The sequence below is a fragment of the Scyliorhinus torazame genome, chromosome 14 (assembly GCF_047496885.1).
Source record: "Scyliorhinus torazame isolate Kashiwa2021f chromosome 14, sScyTor2.1, whole genome shotgun sequence".
Lineage (NCBI taxonomy): Eukaryota > Metazoa > Chordata > Chondrichthyes > Carcharhiniformes > Scyliorhinidae > Scyliorhinus > Scyliorhinus torazame.
In genome coordinates, this window is record NC_092720.1 from 150656032 (window position 1) to 150675305 (window position 19274).

The 19274-nt window shown below is 47.3% G+C and overlaps 1 protein-coding gene across 4 annotated transcripts in view; it reads right to left on the reverse strand.

Annotated features, from left to right (window-relative positions):
• LOC140390088 (solute carrier organic anion transporter family member 2A1-like) overlaps nucleotides 1-19274 on the reverse strand; it is a 626095-nt gene that overhangs the window by 350680 nt on the left and 256141 nt on the right. For all 4 annotated transcript variants that reach the window (XM_072474991.1, XM_072474992.1, XM_072474989.1 and 1 more), the window contains one exon: nucleotides 10979-11112. In XM_072474991.1, the coding sequence (XP_072331092.1) occupies nucleotides 10979-11112 (134 nt within the window). The remainder of the gene's footprint in view (nucleotides 1-10978; nucleotides 11113-19274) is intronic.

Here is a 19274-nt window from a genome sequence, read left to right on the forward strand (position 1 = left end):
AGATACACACCTCACAGAGCTCACCCTGCTCCACCAGCCCAGATACACACCTCACAGAGCTCACCCTGCTCCACCAGCCCTGATACACACCTCACAGAGCTGACCCTGCTCCACCAGCTCAGATACACATATATCACAGAGCTGACCCTGCTCCACCAGCCCAGATACACACCTCACAGAGCTCACCCTGCTCCACCAGCCCAGATACACACCTCACAGAGCTCACGCTGGTCCACCAGCCCAGATACACACCTCACAGAGCTCACCCTGCTCCACCAGCCCAGATACACACCTCACAGAGCCGACCCTGCTCCACCAGCTCAGATACACACCTCACAGAGCTCACCCTGCTCCACCAGCCCTGATACACACCTCACAGACCTCACCCTGCTCCACCAGCTCAGATACACACCTCACAGAGCTGACCCTGCTCCACCAGCTCAGATACACATATATCACAGAGCTGACCCTGCTCCACCAGCCCAGATACACACCTCACAGAGCTCACCCTGCTCCACCAGCCCTGATACACACCTCACAGAGCTGACCCTGCTCCACCAGCTCAGATACACATATATCACAGAGCCGACCCTGCTCCACCAGCTCAGATACACACCTCACAGAGCTCACCCTGCTCCACCAGCCCAGATAAACACCTCACAGAGCTCACCCTGCTCCACCAGCCCAGATACACACCTCACAGAGCCGACCCTGCTCCACCAGCTCAGATACACACCTCACAGAGCTCACCCTGCTCCACCAGCCCAGATACACCAAAATCACAGAGTTCAGCCTGCTCCACCAGCCCAGATACACATATATCACAGAGCTCACCCTGCTCCACCAGCCCAGATACACATATATCACAGAGCTGACCCTGCTCCACCAGCCCAGATACACATATATCACAGAGCTGACCCTGCTCCACCAGCCGAGATACACACCACACAGAGCTCACCCTGCTCCACCAGCCCAGATGCACACCTCACAGAGCTCACCCTGCACCACCAGCTCAGATACACATATATCACAGAGCTGACCCTGCTCCACCAGCTCAGATACACATATATCACAGAGCTCACCCTGCTCCACCAGCCCAGATACACATATATCACAGAGCTCACCCTGCTCCACCAGCTCAGATACACATATATCACAGAGCTCACCCTGCTCCACTAGCTCAGATACACACCTCACAGAGCTCCACCAGCTCAGATACACATATATCACAGAGCTCACCCTGCTCCACCAGCCCAGATACACATATATCACAGAGCTCACCCTGCTCCACCAGCTCAGATACACACCTCACAGAGCTCAACCTGCTCCACCAGCTCAGATACACACCTCACAGAGCTCACCCTGCTCCACCAGCTCAGATATACATATATCACAGAGCTCACCCTGCTCCACCAGCTCAGATACACACCTCACAGAGCCGACCCTGCTCCACCAGCTCAGATACACACCTCACAGAGCTCACGCTGGTCCACCAGCCCAGATACACACCTCACAGAGCTCACCCTACTCCACCAGCTCAGATACACACCTCACAGAGCCGACCCTGCTCCACCAGCTCAGATACACACCTCACAGAGCTCACGCTGGTCCACCAGCCCAGATACACACCTCACAGAGCTCACCCTGCTCCACCAGCCCAGATACACATATATCACAGAGCTCACCCTGCTCCACCAGCTCAGATACACACCTCACAGAGCTGACCCTGCTCCACCAGCCCAGATACACCTATATCACAGAGCTCACCCTGCTCCACCAGCCCAGATACACCTATATCACAGAGCTCAACCTGCTCCACCAGCCCAGATACACATATATCACAGAGCTCACCCTGCTCCACCAGCTCAGATACACACCTCACAGAGCTCACGCTGGTCCACCAGCCCAGATACACACCTCACAGAGCTGACCCTGCTCCACCAGCCCAGATACACATATATCACAGAGCTCACCCTGCTCCACCAGCCCAGATACACACGTCACAGAGCTGACCCTGCTCCACCAGCCCAGGTACACATATATCACAGAGCTCACCCTGCTCCACCAGCCCAGATACACACCTCACAGAGCTCACCCTGCTCCACCAGCCCAGGTACACATATATCACAGAGCTGACCCTGCTCCACCAGCCCAGATACACACCTCACAGAGCTCACCCTGCTCCACCAGCCCTGATACACACCTCACAGAGCTGACCCTGCTCCACCAGCTCAGATACACATATATCACAGAGCTGACCCTGCTCCACCAGCCCAGGTACACATATATCACAGAGCTGACCCTGCTCCACCAGCCCAGATACACACCTCACAGAGCTGACCCTGCTCCACCAGCCCAGATACACATATATCACAGAGCTCACCCTGCTCCACCAGCCCAGATACATCTATATCACCGAGGTCACCCTGCTCCACCAGCCCAGATACACATATATCACAGAGCTCACACTGCTCCACCAGCCCAGATACACCTATATCACCGAGGTCACCCTGCTCCACCAGCCCAGATACACATATATCACAGAGCTCACCCTGCTCCACCAGCCCAGATACACATATATCACAGAGCTGACCCTGCTCCACCAGCCCAGATACACATAGATCACAGAGCTGACCCTGCTCCACCAGCCCAGATACACATATATCACAGATCTGACCCTGCTCCACCAGCCCAGATACACCTATATCACAGAGCTCACCCTGCTCCACCATCCCAGATACACATATATCACAGAGATCACCCGGCTCCACCAGCTCAGATACACATATATCACAGGGCTGACCCTGCTCCACCAGCCGAGATACACATATATCACAGAGATCACCCTGCTCCACCGGCTCAGATACACATTTATCACAGATCTGACCCTGCTCCACCAGCTCAGATACACACCTAACAGAGCTCACCCTGCTCCACCAGCTCAGATACACACCTCAGAGCTCACCCTGCACCACCAGTTCAGATACACCCCTCACAGAGTTGACCCTGCTCCACCAGCTCAGACACACACCCCTCACAGAGTTGACCCTGCTCCACCAGCCCAGATACACATATATCACAGAGCTGACCCTGCTCCACCAGCCCAGATACACATATATCACAGAGCTGACCCTGCTCCACCAGCCGAGATACACACCTCACAGAGCTCACCCTGCTCCACCAGCCCAGATACACATATATCACAGAGCTCACCCTGCTCCACCAGCTTAGATACACACCTCACAGAGCTGACCCTGCTCCACCAGCCCAGATACACCTATATCACAGAGCTCACCCTGCTCCACCAGCCCAGATACACCTATATCACAGAGCTCACCCTGCTCCACCAGCCCAGGTACACATATATCACAGAGCTCACCCTGCTCCACCAGCTCAGATACACACCTCACAGAGGTCACGCTGGTCCACCAGCCCAGATACACACCTCACAGAGCTCACCCTGCTCCACCAGCTCAGATACACACCTCACAGAGCTGACCCTGCTCCACCAGCCCAGATACACATATATCACAGAGCTCACCCTGCTCCACCAGTTCAGATACACATATATCACAGAGCTCATCCTGCTCCACCAGCTCAGATACACATATATCACAGAGCTGACCCTGCTCCACCAGCTCAGATACACATATATCACAGAGCTGACCCTGCTCCACCAGCCCAGATACACATATATCACAGAGCTCATCCTGCTCCACCAGCTCAGATACACACCTCACAGAGCTCACCCTGCTCCACCAGCTCAGATACACATATATCACAGAGCTCATCCTGCTCCACCAGCTCAGGTACACCTATATCACAGAGCTCACCCTGCTCCACCAGCCCAGATACACATATATCACAGAGCTCACCCTGCTCCACCAGCTCAGATACACACCTCACAGAGCTCACGCTGGTCCACCAGCCCAGATACACACCTCACATAGCTCACCCTGCTCCACCAGCTGAGATACACACCTCACAGAGCCGACCCTGCTCCACCAGCTCAGATACACACCTCACAGAGCTCACGCTGGTCCACCAGCCCAGATACACACCTCACAGAGCTCACCCTGCTCCACCAGCTCAGATACACACCTCACAGAGCTGACCCTGCTCCACCAGCCCAGATACACATATATCACAGAGCTCACCCTGCTCCACCAGTTCAGATACACATATATCACAGAGCTCATCCTGCTCCACCAGCTCAGATACACATATATCACAGAGCTGACCCTGCTCCACCAGCTCAGATACACATATATCACAGAGCTGACCCTGCTCCACCAGCCCAGATACACATATATCACAGAGCTCATCCTGCTCCACCAGCTCAGATACACACTTCACAGAGCTCACCCTGCTCCACCAGCTCAGATACACACCTCACAGAGCTCAACCTGCTCCACCAGCTCAGATACACATATATCACAGAGCTCATCCTGCTCCACCAGCTCAGGTACACATATATCACAGAGCTGACCCTGCTTCACCAGCCCAGATACACATATATCACAGAGCTCATCCTGCTCCACCAGCTCAGATACACACCTCACAGAGCTCATCCTGCTCCACCAGCTCAGAGACACACCTCACAGAGCTCACCCTGCTCCACCAGCTCAGATACACATATATCACAGAGCTGACCCTGCTTCACCAGCCCAGATACAGATATATCACAGAGCTCATCCTTCTCCACCAGCTCAGATACACACCTCACAGAGCTCACCCTGCTCCACCAGCTCAGATACACATATATCACAGAGCTCACCCTCCCCCACCAGCTCAGTTGCACATATATCACAGAGCTGACCCTGCTCCACCAGCCCAGATACACATATATCACAGAGCTGACCCTGCTCCACCAGCCCAGATACACATATATCACAGAGCTGACCCTGCTCCACCAGCTCAGATACACATATATCACAGAGCTCATCCTGCTCCACCAGCTCAGATACACATATATCACAGAGCTGACCCTGCTCCACCAGCTCAGATACACATATATCACAGAGCTCATCCTGCTCCACCAGCTCAGATACACACTTCACAGAGCTCACCCTGCTCCACCAGCTCAGATACACACCTCACAGAGCTCACCCTGCTCCACCAGCTCAGATACACATATATCACAGAGCTCATCCTGCTCCACCAGCTCAGATACACATATATCACAGCGCTGACCCTGCTCCACCAGCCCAGATACACATATATCACAGAGCTCATCCTGCTCCACCAGCTCAGATACACACCTTACAGAGCTCACCCTGCTCCACCAGCTCAGATACACACCTCACAGAGCTCACCCTGCTCCACCAGCTCAGACACACATATATCACAGAGCTCACCCTGCTCCACCAGCTCAGATGCACATATATCACAGAGCTGACCCTGCTCCACCAGCCCAGATACACATATATCACAGAGCTGACCCTGCTCCACCAGCCCAGATACACATATATCACAGAGCTCACCCTGCTCCACCAGCTCAGATACACACCTCACAGAGCTCACCCTGCTCCACCAGCCCAGATACACATATATCACAGAGCTCACCCTGCTCCACCAGCTCAGATACACACCTCACAGAGCTCACCCTGCTCAACCAGCTCAGATACACACCTCACAGAGCTCACCCTGCTTCATTAGTTTGCTATGTTCTTGTACTGAGACAATTTCTGAGTTGCCGTACTTAAGCCATCTAGTTCAAGACTAGTTAATTTTATTATAGTATAATAAACCAAATTATAGTATGAACTATATTATAATATAAAGTACAGTATATAACTATATTATAGTATACAAACTATTTTGTAGTATATGAGGGTATGAAACTAATGCTATAAAACTGGAACTAATACAAACACGACTGACCACGACGGTTTCTCCTCAAGACTCCCCTCAGCGACAGTGTCAAGTGCTACTACTTGCCAGACAGCTACTGGTCGGAGTCTATACATATTTACACATACACATGTTAATGTATGTCAGTGCACAGCTCAGAGATACACACTTCAGAGCTCAGCCTGCTCCTCCAGCTCAGAGACACCCATCACAGAGCTTATCCTACTCCAACAGCTCTGACACACACACAACACCCTGTCCCACCAGCTCAGATACACATCTCAGAGACCTCACCCTTCTCCATCAGCTAAAGATACACCTCACAGAGCTCACGCTCAGGGCGAATGGCAGAAAAAAAATCATGGTTTAAGAGGTGGAGTTAACATGACCTGAAATGATTTGGATCAAATGTGTCACTGTGGCTAGAGAAAGAGAACAAATGAGTCACGATGGTTAATGTTGAAAATGGATTGATAAGAAGAGCAAGCTTTTTGAAATGTATATAAGCAATGTGATGTTTGTGCACGAGACCTTGAGACTGCCTCTCGGTGTCTCCCCACAAATGTTTATAAAAGCTTGAATAAACATCTTGATCTCAACTCCAATAGAGTCTGAGTCTTTGTAGCTGCGCCGTAATTAAAAGGGCAGATGCCCGTGAAATGCCAGCTGATATAAATTCTCCCTACAACAGGTCGAAACTGAGGGCGGAGCCAGGAGGATAAAAGAGCCTGAGAAAGAGAGCGTGAGAAAGAGAGCGTGAGAAAGAGAGCGTGAGAAAGAATGAGACTGAGAATGGAGTAGGGAGGATGGGAGAAAGAGCATGGCTGAGAGCAGTGCCGGGAGGATAAATGAGCACAAAAAATAGTGAGACTGATTACGGATCCTGGAGCATAAAAGAGCATGGGAAAGAGTGAGATTGAGAGCCAAGCCGGGAGACAAAAGAGCAAGACTGAGAGCGGAGCCAGGACGATAAAAGTACATGAAAAAAGCCAGGTAAGTATTTAATGCTTTTATTGCTTATAGCTTGTAATGTCTATATTTTGTGGTCTATATTTTGTATATTCTTTGGTACCAATCAGAGGGAGGTAGGTCCCTAGAGTAATTGATATTATTTGATTTTAAGTATCTTCCGAACGGTTTAATTTAAAGGGGAACTCATGACAGTAGAACTCATAGCTCCTTTTTCTGCTTTATGTGGAAGCTGGGAACATTTCCAGTGCCCAAGGCCAGTATGTGTGCAGGAAGTGTCACCAGTTGCAGCTCCTGAAAGCCTGGGTTTTGGAGCTGCAGCAGCTGCTGGGGACACTGTGGAGCTTCCGCAAGATGGAGCCTGGATGAGTGTAGCTCCAAAAACACTCAAGACGTGCTGTTGTTCTGTATACTCCCTCTGTGTACCCGAACAGATGGCGGAATGTGGCGACTAGGGTCTTTTCATAGTAACTTCATTGCAGCGTTAATGGAAGCCTACTTGTGACAATAAAGATTATTATTGTAAGAAGCTCAATACCATCCAGGAAAAAGCAGCCCACTTGATTGCTTCCCCTTCCACAGACAGTTAATCCCTCCACCACCAACAAACAGTAGCAGCCATGACTACTGTCTACAAGATGCCCTGCAGGAATGTACCAAGGTTCCACAGACAGCACCTTCAAATCAACGATTGCTATCACGTAGAAGGACAAGAGCAGAAGATACCTGGGAACACCACCTTTTGAAGGGCAACTAGGGATGGGCAATAAATGCTGGCCTAACCAGCGACACCCACATCCAGTAAATGAAAAAAGATACAAAGACAGAAAGGATGGAGAACCATTTAATTGAGCCAGGGAAGAGTAGCTGGAGTTTACTGGTTGTGTTAGTGCCCAAGTTGGATGGAACAAGCCGGTTCTGCATAGATTACCGTAAAATCAATGCCATCACCAAAATGGACTTGTATGCGATTCAAGGTTGGAGGATTGTATTGATAGGACAGGCAGTGCCTCATTCCTGCCCAAAATTGATCTGTTAAAGAGATATTGGCAGGTTTTATTCACATTCCGTTATTGGTGGGTTCTGGGCTGGATATATCTGCCTTTGTGATGTCCAGAGGGTTGTATCAATCTAAGGTGATGGCATTGGGACTGAAAAACACACCAGTTACATTCCAATGACTCATATTCCAAATAGTGGCTGGAGTGCTTCACATTGTGGTCTAGTTGGACGATGTGGTAGTGTATAGTGGCATTGGAAGGAGCATATGGAACAAATGGAGGAGTTATTCAAATTGCAGTAGGGTGATTTAGTCATCAATTTGGCCAAAAGCAAGTTTTCCAAGTCAAATGTGACCCACCGAGAGCACATTGTGGGACAGGGACCTAACCCAGAATGGCCAAAGGGCAAAACCAAACGGGAGATTATGAAGTTCCTGGGCATGTACGGATTCTCTCAGACATTTGTATCGGACTTCGGTATCATAGCGGCACCTTTAACCAATGTCCTGGGGAAACAAATGAAAATGGTGTGGTTCACAGACTGACAAACGGTGTTTGAGAAGTTGAGGGCCATATTAATAAACAAACCAGTGCTGGCTGCCCTGGAGTTTTCCAAACTCTTTAAAATGGACACGGATGCCAGCGACCTAAGAGTGGGGGCAGTGCTGCTACAAGACAATGGTGCAGGAATAGAGAGGCCAGTGGAATATTTTTCCAAAAAAACTAAGTCCATGTGTCCGACATGACAATAAACAAAGCTGAGTTTATACGGACTACAATCCGATTGCATCTAGAGAAAACCGAGAACTCAAGATTATTCTCTTTGAGTTTATTATTACAACTGTCCAGTGTTAAAATTGTATGCATCCCTGGAAGGGTTAATGTGATTGTGAATGCTTTGTCACGGGTTTAAGGGCTGATTAGTTACTGATGTAAAGATTGGGAAGGGAAGCTACATAACAAGGATTGATGAATGGTTACATATCTGTAATTTATGACTTGCACCCCTCTCAATGAAACATCTGTGCCCTTTTAGGGAGGGAGGTATGTAATGGCCCATCTGTTTATCCCTTTTTCTTTTACTTTGACATTATCATTTTTGGTCCATGGATCTTTAATGGATATATACCGTTGAGTTGAGCAGGAGAAGTGAGGAGCTCAAAAGTTGCAAAACAGTGTTGGAAAACAGTGCTGTGAAGATTTAGATTTTGAACAGATTCTGGAACAGTTCCTGTAGATTGGCGGGTGGCTAATGTAACCCCACTATTTAAAAAGGGAGGTAGCGAGAAAACAGGAAATTATAGACCAGTAAGCCTGACATCGGTGGCAGATCCATCATCAAAGATTTTATAGCACAGCACTTGGAAAACAGTGACAGGATCGGACAGAGTCAGCATGGGCTTACCCCACATAAGAGATTAGCGTGTAAAATTAAATTGCATGCGATTGGAGATAATGTATTGAGATGGATATAAAACTGGCAGACAGAAACAAAGAGCAGGAATTAACAGGTAATTTTCCAAATGGTAGGCAGTGACTAGTGGGGTACCACAGGGGGCTGGTTTATCTCAGTAAGGAAGATTTATTATCGGATTGGCTATTTATAGACTGAGAGAGGGTAATATGCATCAAGGGAGCAGCGCGGTAGCACAGTTGCTTCACAGCTCCCGGGTCCCAGGTTCGATTCCCAGCTGGATCACGGTCTGTGCGGAGTCTGCACGTCCTCCCCGTATCCGCGTGGGTTTCCTCTGGGTGCTCCGGTTTCCTCTCACTGTCCAAAGATGTGCAGATTAGATGGATTGGTCATGCTAAATTGCCCTTAGTGTCCAAGAAAGGTTAGGTGGGGTTACTGGGTTACAGAGATAAAGTGGAAGAGTGGGGTTAAATAGGGTGCTCTTTCCAAGGGCCGGTGCAGACTCGATCGGTCGAATGGCCTCCTTCTGCGCTGTAACTTCTATGGTCTATGGTCTAAGACCTGGATGTCCTTGTACTTCAGCTGCTGAAAGTAAGCTTGCAGTTGCAGCAGGCAATAAAGAAGGCAAATGATACGTTGGTCTTCATAGTGAGAGGATTTGAGTCCAGGAGCAGAGAGGTCTTGCTGCAATTATACAGGGTCTTAGTGAGACCGCATCTGGAATGCTGTGTGCAGTATGGTCTCCTTATCTGAGGAAGGATGTTCTTGCTATAGATGGAGTGCAGGGGTTTTGCCAGGCTGATACCTGGAATGGTGGGACTGATATATGAGGAGAGATTGAGTCGGTTAGGATCATATTCACTGTAGTTCAGAAGAATGAAGGGGGATCTCATAGAAACTGTTAAATTTTAACAGGACTGGACAGCGTAGGTGGAGAAAGAATGTTCATGATGCCGGAGAGTCCAGAACCAGGGGTCACAGTTTAAGGAAATGGGTGGACCATTTAGGATAAAGATGAGGAGAAATTTCTTCACCCAGTCAGTGGTGAGCCTGTGGAATTCATTACCACAGGAAATAGTTGAGGGTGAAACATGTATGTTTTTAAGACACAGTTAGATATAGCACTTGGGGCAAAAGAGATCAAAGGGTATGGGGGAAAGCAGGAACAGATTACTGAGTTAGATGATTAGCCATGATCATATTGAATGGCAGAGCAGGCTCGAAGAGGTGAATGGCCTCTTCCTGCTCCTATTTACTATATTTCTATATTTAACCACTACCATCTTCCTTTGTGGTAGATATGGCTCCAACCAGTGGAGAGTTTTCTCCTTAATTAAGATCCATTTTTACCAGGTGCCCTTAATGCCACACTCAGTCAAACTCCACAGTGATCTCAAGGGCAGTCACTGCTCTTTTGTCCATGTTTGGATCAAAGTTGCAATGAGGTCAGGACCTGTGTGGCCCTGGTGATGCACAAGCTGAGCATCCCTTCCATCACTTTATTAATGAGCAAGAATAGTGTGGGAGGGTGGGCATTTTGGAAGTTAGATTTGCCCTGATTTTCTGGGGACAGGACTGTGTAGTTTTCCCTGATGCCTGTGGCATGAATTGACTTTTGAATTTGCCTGCACATCAACTGTCTTTGGACTTAAAAAGTCTTCTTTTTAATCAATAGACAACATCACAAGAGATCAAATATTCATTAAACAAAGGTGAAGGTAGTTAAAACTTGGATTCTTACCTTTTCAGGAGTAATTTCTCGAGGGAAAAAGAAATAAGGAACAGAGATGATGGCCAGAATACTGCTGGATATCAGCAATCCGAGCCACCAGGCACCAATCCATCGCGGGTCACTAGGCTTCAAATCAATAGTAGCTGATGAGTGAAACAAAACAAGGAGACACAGCTCTCCATCACTCTCACTGAATGAAAATCACTTATTGTCACAAGTAGGCTTCAAATGGAGTTACTGTGAAAAGCCCCTAGTCTCCACATTCCAGCACCTGTTTGGGAAGGCTGGTACAGGAATTGAAACATGCCTTGGTCTGCTTTAAAAGCCAGCTATTTAGCTCAATGTGCCCCTGGAATGGAACAGAATCAAACAGCACAGAGGCAGTCATTTGGCCAATTTAGTCTCTGCTAGCACTTTGAAAGAACTATCCAATCTCTGCTCTTTCCCCAAGAATTTATGAAATCCCCGTTAGAAAATAACTGAAATAAAAATCACTTAATGTCACAAGTAGGCTTCAAATGAAGTTACTGTGAAAAGCACCTAGTCGCCACATTCCGGCGCCTGTTCGGGGAGGCTGGTAAGGGAGGCTGTTGAACCTGCTTCTACTCTTTCATGCAGTGTATTCCAAGCCACAATCATTCGCTGCATTGAAAACATCTCCACTCATTTTCCAACTAGTTCTTCTGCCAATTATCTTAAATCTTTGTCCTTTGGTTACCCAATCTGTTGTCAGTGAAAATAAATTGCATATTATCTGAATGAAAAATGATGTATTGATATAAATAAATAAAAGTAAAAGACTGTTGCATCAAACCAACATTCATGTAGGCAATGGGAACTTAAGAGAAAGGTGTTCCCACATGGTCTTATGGTACGATCTGATTGGTAAAGTGCGTGCAAATTTTATTATTTTACTTTTAATATTTCCATCTGTGCATAATATAAACTGATTGCTTTAGATTTCCTCTTAATGGCGCCAGTTTGCAGGGTTTGATGGAATAGTAATACTACACACTCCCTAGAAATGTGGCTCACCCTGGGAGCACAGGAGCAGTCTTCATTACTCAACTGTCAGATGCTGTCAGTTGGTACAACCATAGAGCAGTTTCAAAGGAAATGAGCTGCAGAGTCTCATTTTGTTTGCTTGGCCATGATCTAGGACATTAATTGACTCCTTAAGGGCAATAGCTGCGCCCCAGAGAAAACATTGTTTGATTGACAGCTCAAGCTCTCTGCTCTCTGCTGTCAACTTCACAATGTTTGTTTCAGCAAGTTAATGGCGGCATGGTGTGCACAGTGGTTAGCACTGCTGCCTCAGTTCCAGGGACCAGGGTTCAATTCAGGCCTTCTGAACTGTAAGGATTCTCGTTCATGGGACGCGGGCATCGCAGGCTACGCCAGCATTTATTGCCCATCCTTAATTGCCCTTAAGGAGTCAATTAAGAGTCAACCACATTGCTGTAGGGTCTGGAGTCACATGTAAGCCAGACCAGGTAAAGATGGCAGATCAGGGGGTTGGATAGGGTGGACAGTGAGAGCCTTCTCCCGCGGATGGATATGGCTGGCACGAGGGGACATAACTTTAAACTGAGGGGTAATAGATATAGGACAGAGGTCAGAGGTAGGTTCTTTACGCAAAGAGTAGTGAGGCCGTGGAATGCCCTACCTGCTACAGTAGTGAACTCGCCAACATTGAGGGCATTTAAAAGTTTATTGGATAAACATATGGATGATAATGGCATAGTGTAGGTTAGATGGCTTTTGTTTCGGTGCAACATCGTGGGCCGAAGGGCCTGTACTGCGCTGTATTGTTCTATGTTCTATGTTCTATGTTCTATTTCCTTCCCTAAAGGGAGGGACATTAGTAAACCAGATAGTTCACTATAATCGATAATGATTTCATGGTCAAATTCAAATTACATCATCTGCCGTGGTGGGATTTGAACCTGGATCCCCAGAGTCTGGTTCTCTGGTTTACTGGTCCAGCGACAATACCACAATGCCACCACCTCCCATATAAATTAATATGATCATATGATTCTAAGTGTTTTTTATGATTGAAAATAAATGTCTGGATAATTAAGAACATATAAGAACATAAGAACTAGGAACAGGAGTAGGCCATCTGGCCCCTCGAGCCTGCTCCGCCATTTAATGAGATCATGGCTGATCTTTGTGGACTCAGCTCCACTCTCCGGCCCGTACACCATATCCCTGAATCCCTTTATTCTTTAGAAAGGTATCTATCTTTTTCTTAAAAACGTTTAAAGAAGGAGCCTCAACTGCTTCACTGGGCAAGGAATTCCAGAGATTCACAACCCTTTGGGTGAAGAAGTTCCTCCTAAACTCAGTCCTAAATCTACTTCCCCTTATTTTGAGGCTATGCCCCCTAGTTCTGCTTTCCCCGACCAGTGGAAACAACCTGCCCGCATCTATCCTATCTATTCCCTTCATAATTTTATATGTTTCAATAAGATCCCCCCCGCATCCTTCTAAACTCCAATGAGTACAGTACCAGTCTACTCAACCTCTCGTCATAATCTAATCCCCTCAACTCTGGGATCAACCCAGTGAATCTCCTCTGCACTCCCTCCAGTGCCAATATGTCCTTTCTCAGGTAAGGAGACCAAAACTGAACACAATATTCCAGATGCGGCCTCACCAACACCCTATACAATTGCAGCATAACTTCCCTAGTCTTGAACTCCATCCCTCTAGCAATGAAAGACAAAACTCGATTAGCCTTCTTAATCACCTGTTGCACCTGCACACCAACTTTTTGCGACACGTGCACCAGCACACCCAGGTCCCTCTGCACAGCAGCATGTTTCAACATTTTACCGTTTAAATAATAATCCATTTTGCTGTTATTCCTCCCAAAATGGATAGCCTCACACTTGGCAACATTGAATTCCATCTGCCAGACCCTAGCCCATTCACCTAACCTATCCAAATCCTTCTGCAGACTTCCGGTATCCTCTGCACCTTTTCCTTTCCCACTCATCTTAGTGTCATCTGTAAACTTTGACACATTGCACTTGGTCCCCAACTCCAAATAGTCTTTGTAAATTGTGAACAACTGCGGGCCCAACACTGATCCTTGAGGAACCCCACTAGTTACAGGTTGCCAACCAGACACACACCCATTTATCCCCACTCTCTGCTTTCTGTTAGTTAACCAATCCTCTACCCATGGTACCACTTTACCCTCAATGCCATGCATCTTTAGTTTATGCAGCAACCTTTTGTGTGGCACCTTGTCAAAAGCTTTCTGGAAATCCAGATGTACCACATCCATTGGCTCCCCGTTATCTACTGCACTGGTAACGTCCTCAAAAAATTCTACCAAATTAGTCAGACACAACCTACCCTTTGTGAACCCATGCTGCGTCTGCCCAATGGGACAATTTCCCTCCAGGTGCCCCGCTATTTCCTCCTTAATGATAGATTCCAGCATTTTCCCTGCAACCGAAGTTAAGCTTACCGGCCTATAATTACCCGTTTTCTGCCGACCTCCTTTTTAAAACAGTGGTGTCACGTTTGCTACTTTCCAATCCTCTGGGACCACCCCAGAGTCTGGTGAATTTTGATAAATTATCACTAGTGCATTTACAATTTCCCTAGCCATCTCTTTTAACACTCTGGGATGCATCCCATCAGGGCCAGGAGACTTGTCTACCTTTAGCCCCATTAGCTTGCCCAATACTGCCTCCTTAGTGATTACAATCATCTCAAGGTCCTCACCTATCATATCTTTATTTCCATCAGTCACTGGCATGTTATTTGTGTCCTCCACTGTGAAGACTGGCCCAAAAAACCTGTTCAGCTCCTCAGCCATTTCCCCGTCTCCTATTATTAAATCTCCTTTCTCATCTTCCAAAGGACCAATATTTACCTTAGCCACTCTTTTTTGTCTTATATATTTGTAGAAGCTTTTACTATCTGCTTTTATGTTCTGAGCCAGTTTACTTTCATAGTCTACCTTACTCTTCTTTATAGCTTTTTTAGTAGCTTTCTGTTGTCCCCTAAAGACTTCCCAGTCCTCTAGTCTCCCACTAATTTTGCCACTTTGTATGTTTTTTCCTTCAATTTGATACTCTCCCTCACCTCCTTAGATATCCACGGTCAATCTTTCCCCTTTCTACCGTCTTTCTTTTTTGTCGGTATGAACCTTTTCTGAACACTGTGAAAGATCGCTCGGAAGGTTCTCCACTGTTCCTCAACTGCTTCACCATGAAGTCTTTGCTCCCAGTCTACCTTAGCTAGTTCTTCTCTCATCCCATTGTAATCGCCTTTATTTAAGCACAAAACACGAGTGTTTGATTTTACCTTGTCATCCTCCAACTGTATTTTAAATTCCACCATATTGTGGTCGCTCCTTCCAAGAGGATCCCGAACTATGAGATCATTAATCAATCCTGCCTCATTACACAGGACCAGATCGAGGACCGCTTGTTCCCTTGGAGGTTCCATTACATACTGTTCCAGGAAATTATCCCGGGCACATTCTATAAACTCCTCCTCAAGGCTGCCTTTAGCAACCTGGTTAAACCAATCGATATGCAGATTAAAATCTCCCATGATAACCGCTGCACCATTTCTACATGCATCCGTTATTTCTTTGCTTATTGCCTGCCCTACCATCCTGTTATAGAATAGCATTTTCATAGAATTTACAGTGCAGAAGGAGGCCACTCGGCCCATCGAGTCTGCACCGGCTCTTGGAAAGAGCACCCCACCCAAGGTCCACACCTCCACCCTATCCCCATAACCCAGTAACCCCACCCAACACTAAGGGCAATTTTGGACACTATGGGCAATTTACCATGGCCAATCCACCTAACCCGCACATCTTTGGACTGTGGGAGGAAACCGGAGCACCCGGAGGAAACCCACGCAGACACAGGGAGGATGTGCAGACTCCGCACAGACAGTGACCCAAGCAGGAATCGAACCTGGGACCCTGGAGCTGTGAAGCATTTGTGCTATCCACAATGCTACCGTTACTATTTGGTGGCCTATAGACTACTCCTATCAGTGACCTTTTCGCCTTACTATTCCTGATTTCCACCCAAATTGATTCAACCTTGTCCTCCATAGCACCAATATCAGCCCTTACTATTGCCCGGATGCCATCCTTAAACAACAAAGCTACACCACCGCCCTTAACGTCCATTCTATCCTTTCGTATAGTCTGATACCCTCGGATATTTAACTCCCAGTCATGACCATCTTTTAACCATGTTTCAGTAATGGCCACTAAACCATAGTCATTCACGATGATTTGCGCCATCAACTCATTTACCTTATTTCGTATACTACGAGCATTCAGGTAAAGTACACTTACGCTGTTTTTATGTCTTTGTTATGAATCCTAACACCTTGATCAGTAACTTTTCGCAATTTATTTTTCCTCTTACCCTTTCTCCTAATTTTCCTTGTCTTTGAACCCATATCTCTACATAATATCCTGTCACGTAACCTGCTGCCTTGATCTCCATTAACCATTATACTGTCCATAGCTTTACACTTCCCTTCCCCCCAACTTGCTAGTTTAAAGTCCTTGTGACCAACCTATTTATCCTATTCGCTAGAACACTGGTCCCAGAATGGTTCAGGTGAAGACCGTCCCAACGGTACAGGTCCCTCCTGCCCCAGTACTGATGCCAATGCCCTATGAAATGGAATCCCTCTTTCCCGCACCACTCCTTTAGCCACGTGTTAACTTCCCTAATTTTCTCAGCCCTATGCCAATTGGCACGTGGCTCGGGTAGTAATCCAGAGATTATAAACCTGGAGGACCTGGTCTTTAATTTAGTCCCAAGTGTTTGAAAATCCCCAAACAAGTCGTCTTTCCTATGTTGTTAGTCCCAACATGGACCACAACAACTGGATCCTCCCCCTCCCTCTCCAAAATCCTTTCAAGCCGATCAGAGATGTCCCTCACCCTGGCACCGGGCAGGCAACATACCATGCGGTACTCTCGATCTGGCTTACAAAGGATGCCATCAATCCCCCTAATTATAGAATCCCCTACAACTACCACTTTTCTTTTTGCTCCCTCCTCTTGAATGGCTTCCTGTACCACGGTGCAGTGGTCAGTCATAGCATCCTCCCTACAGCCCTCTTCCTCATCCACACAGGGAGCAAGTACCTCACACATGTTGGACAAGGTCAAGGGCTGAGGCTCCTCAACTCCTAAACTCAGGATCCCCTTCCCTGCCTCCCTTGCAGTCACACCACTCTGTCCCTGACCACTGTCCGAATTAACAGTACATATTCTACCGGGTGTGACTGCCTCCTGAAACAAAGCGTCCAGGTAATTTTCCCCCTCCCTGATGTGCCGCAGTGTGTGCAGCTCGGTCTCCAGCTCATCAATTCTGAGCCGAAGTTCCTCGAGCAGCCAACACTTGCTGCAGATGTGGTCACTGACGGTCTCAATGGGATCCACCAGTTCCATCATCATACAGCAACAGCACATCACCTGTCCAGCCATGTTCAATTAGTTAATTAATTTAAATAATAATTTAAAACAATTTTTTTTTATATAACCTCAAGGATAAACCCGAACACCAACAAAAACACAGCCCTCTCTCGCCACTCACCCGAACTCAGTCACTCACCTAAACTCAGATGCACTCTGTTCCAATCAGCACTCAGTCACTCACCTAAACTCAGATGCACTCTGTTCCAATCAGCACTCAGTCACTCACCGAAACTCAGATGCACTCTGTTCCAATCAGCACTCAGTCACTCACCTAAACTCAGATGCACTCTGTTCCAATCAGCACTCAGTCACTCACCTAAACTCAGATGCACTCTGTTCCAATCAGCACTCAGTCACTCACCTAAACTCAGATGCACTCAGTTGAACATGTGGCTGCAGGAATGGTGTAGGAGGGAGGGCTTCAGGTATTTGGATAATTGGAGCGCATTCTGGGGAAGGTGGGACCTGTACAAGCAGGACGGGTTGCATCTGAACCAAAGAGGCACCAATATCCTGGGAAGGAGGTTTTCTAGCACTCTTCGGGAGGGTTTAAACTAATTTGGCAGGGGAATGGGAACCGGATTTTCAGTCCAGCAACTAAGGTAGCCGATATTCAGGACGCCAAAGCGTGTAATGAGGCAGTGGGGAAGGGAACACTGACAAAGGAGAGTACTTGCAGGCACGGAGATGGGTTGAAGTGTGTATACTTCAACGCAAGAAGCATCAGGAATAAGGTGGGTGAACTTAAGGCAAGGATCCTTACTTGGGACTACGATGTGGTGGCCATCACGGAAACTTGGATAGAAGAGGGGCAGAAATGGTTGTTGGAGGTCCCTGGTTATAGATGTTTCAATATGATTAGGGAGGGTGGTAAAAGAGGTGGGGGTTGGCATTGTTAATTAGAGATAGTTTAACAGCTGCAGAAAGGCAGTTCGAGGAGTATCACCCTAATGAGGTAGTATGGGTTGAAGTCAGAAATAGGAAAGGAGCAGTCACCTTGTTAGGAGTTTTCTATAGGCCCCCCAATAGTAGCAGAGATGTGGAGGAACAGATTGGGAAACAGATTTTGGAAAGGTGCAGAAGTCACAGGGTAGTAGTCATGGGTGACTTTAACTTCCCAAATATTGAGTGGAAACTCTTTAGATCAAATAGTTTGGATGGGGTGGTGTTTGTGCAGTGTCTCCAGGAAGCTTTTCTAACACAGTATGTAGATTGTCCGACCAGAGGAGGGGCAATATTGGATTTAGTACTTGATAATGAACCAGGGCAAGTGATAGATTTGTTAGTGGGGGAGCATTTTGGAGATAGTGACCACAATTCTGTGACTTTCACTTTAGTAATGGAGAGGGATAAGTGCTTGCAACAGGGCAAGGTTTACAATTGGGGGAAGGGAAAATACGATGTTGTCAGACAAGAATTGAAGTGCATAATTTGGGAACATAGGCTGTCAGGGAAGGACACAAGTGAAATGTGGAACTTGTTCAAGGAATAGGTACTACGTGTCCTTGATATGTATGTCCCTGTCAGGCAGGGAAGAGATGGTCGAGTGAGGGAACCATGGTTGACAAGAGAGGTTGAATGTCTTGTTAAGAGGAAGAAGGAGACTTATGTAAGGCTGAGGAAACAAGGTTCAGACAGGGCATTGGAGGGATACAAGATAGCCAGGAGGGAACTGAAGAAAGGGATTAGGAGAGCTAAGAGAGGGCATGAACAATCTTTGGCGGGTAGGATCTAGGAAAACCCCAAGGCCGTTTACACATATGTGAGAAATATGAGAATGACTAGAGCGAGGGAAGGTCCGATCAAGGACAGTAACGG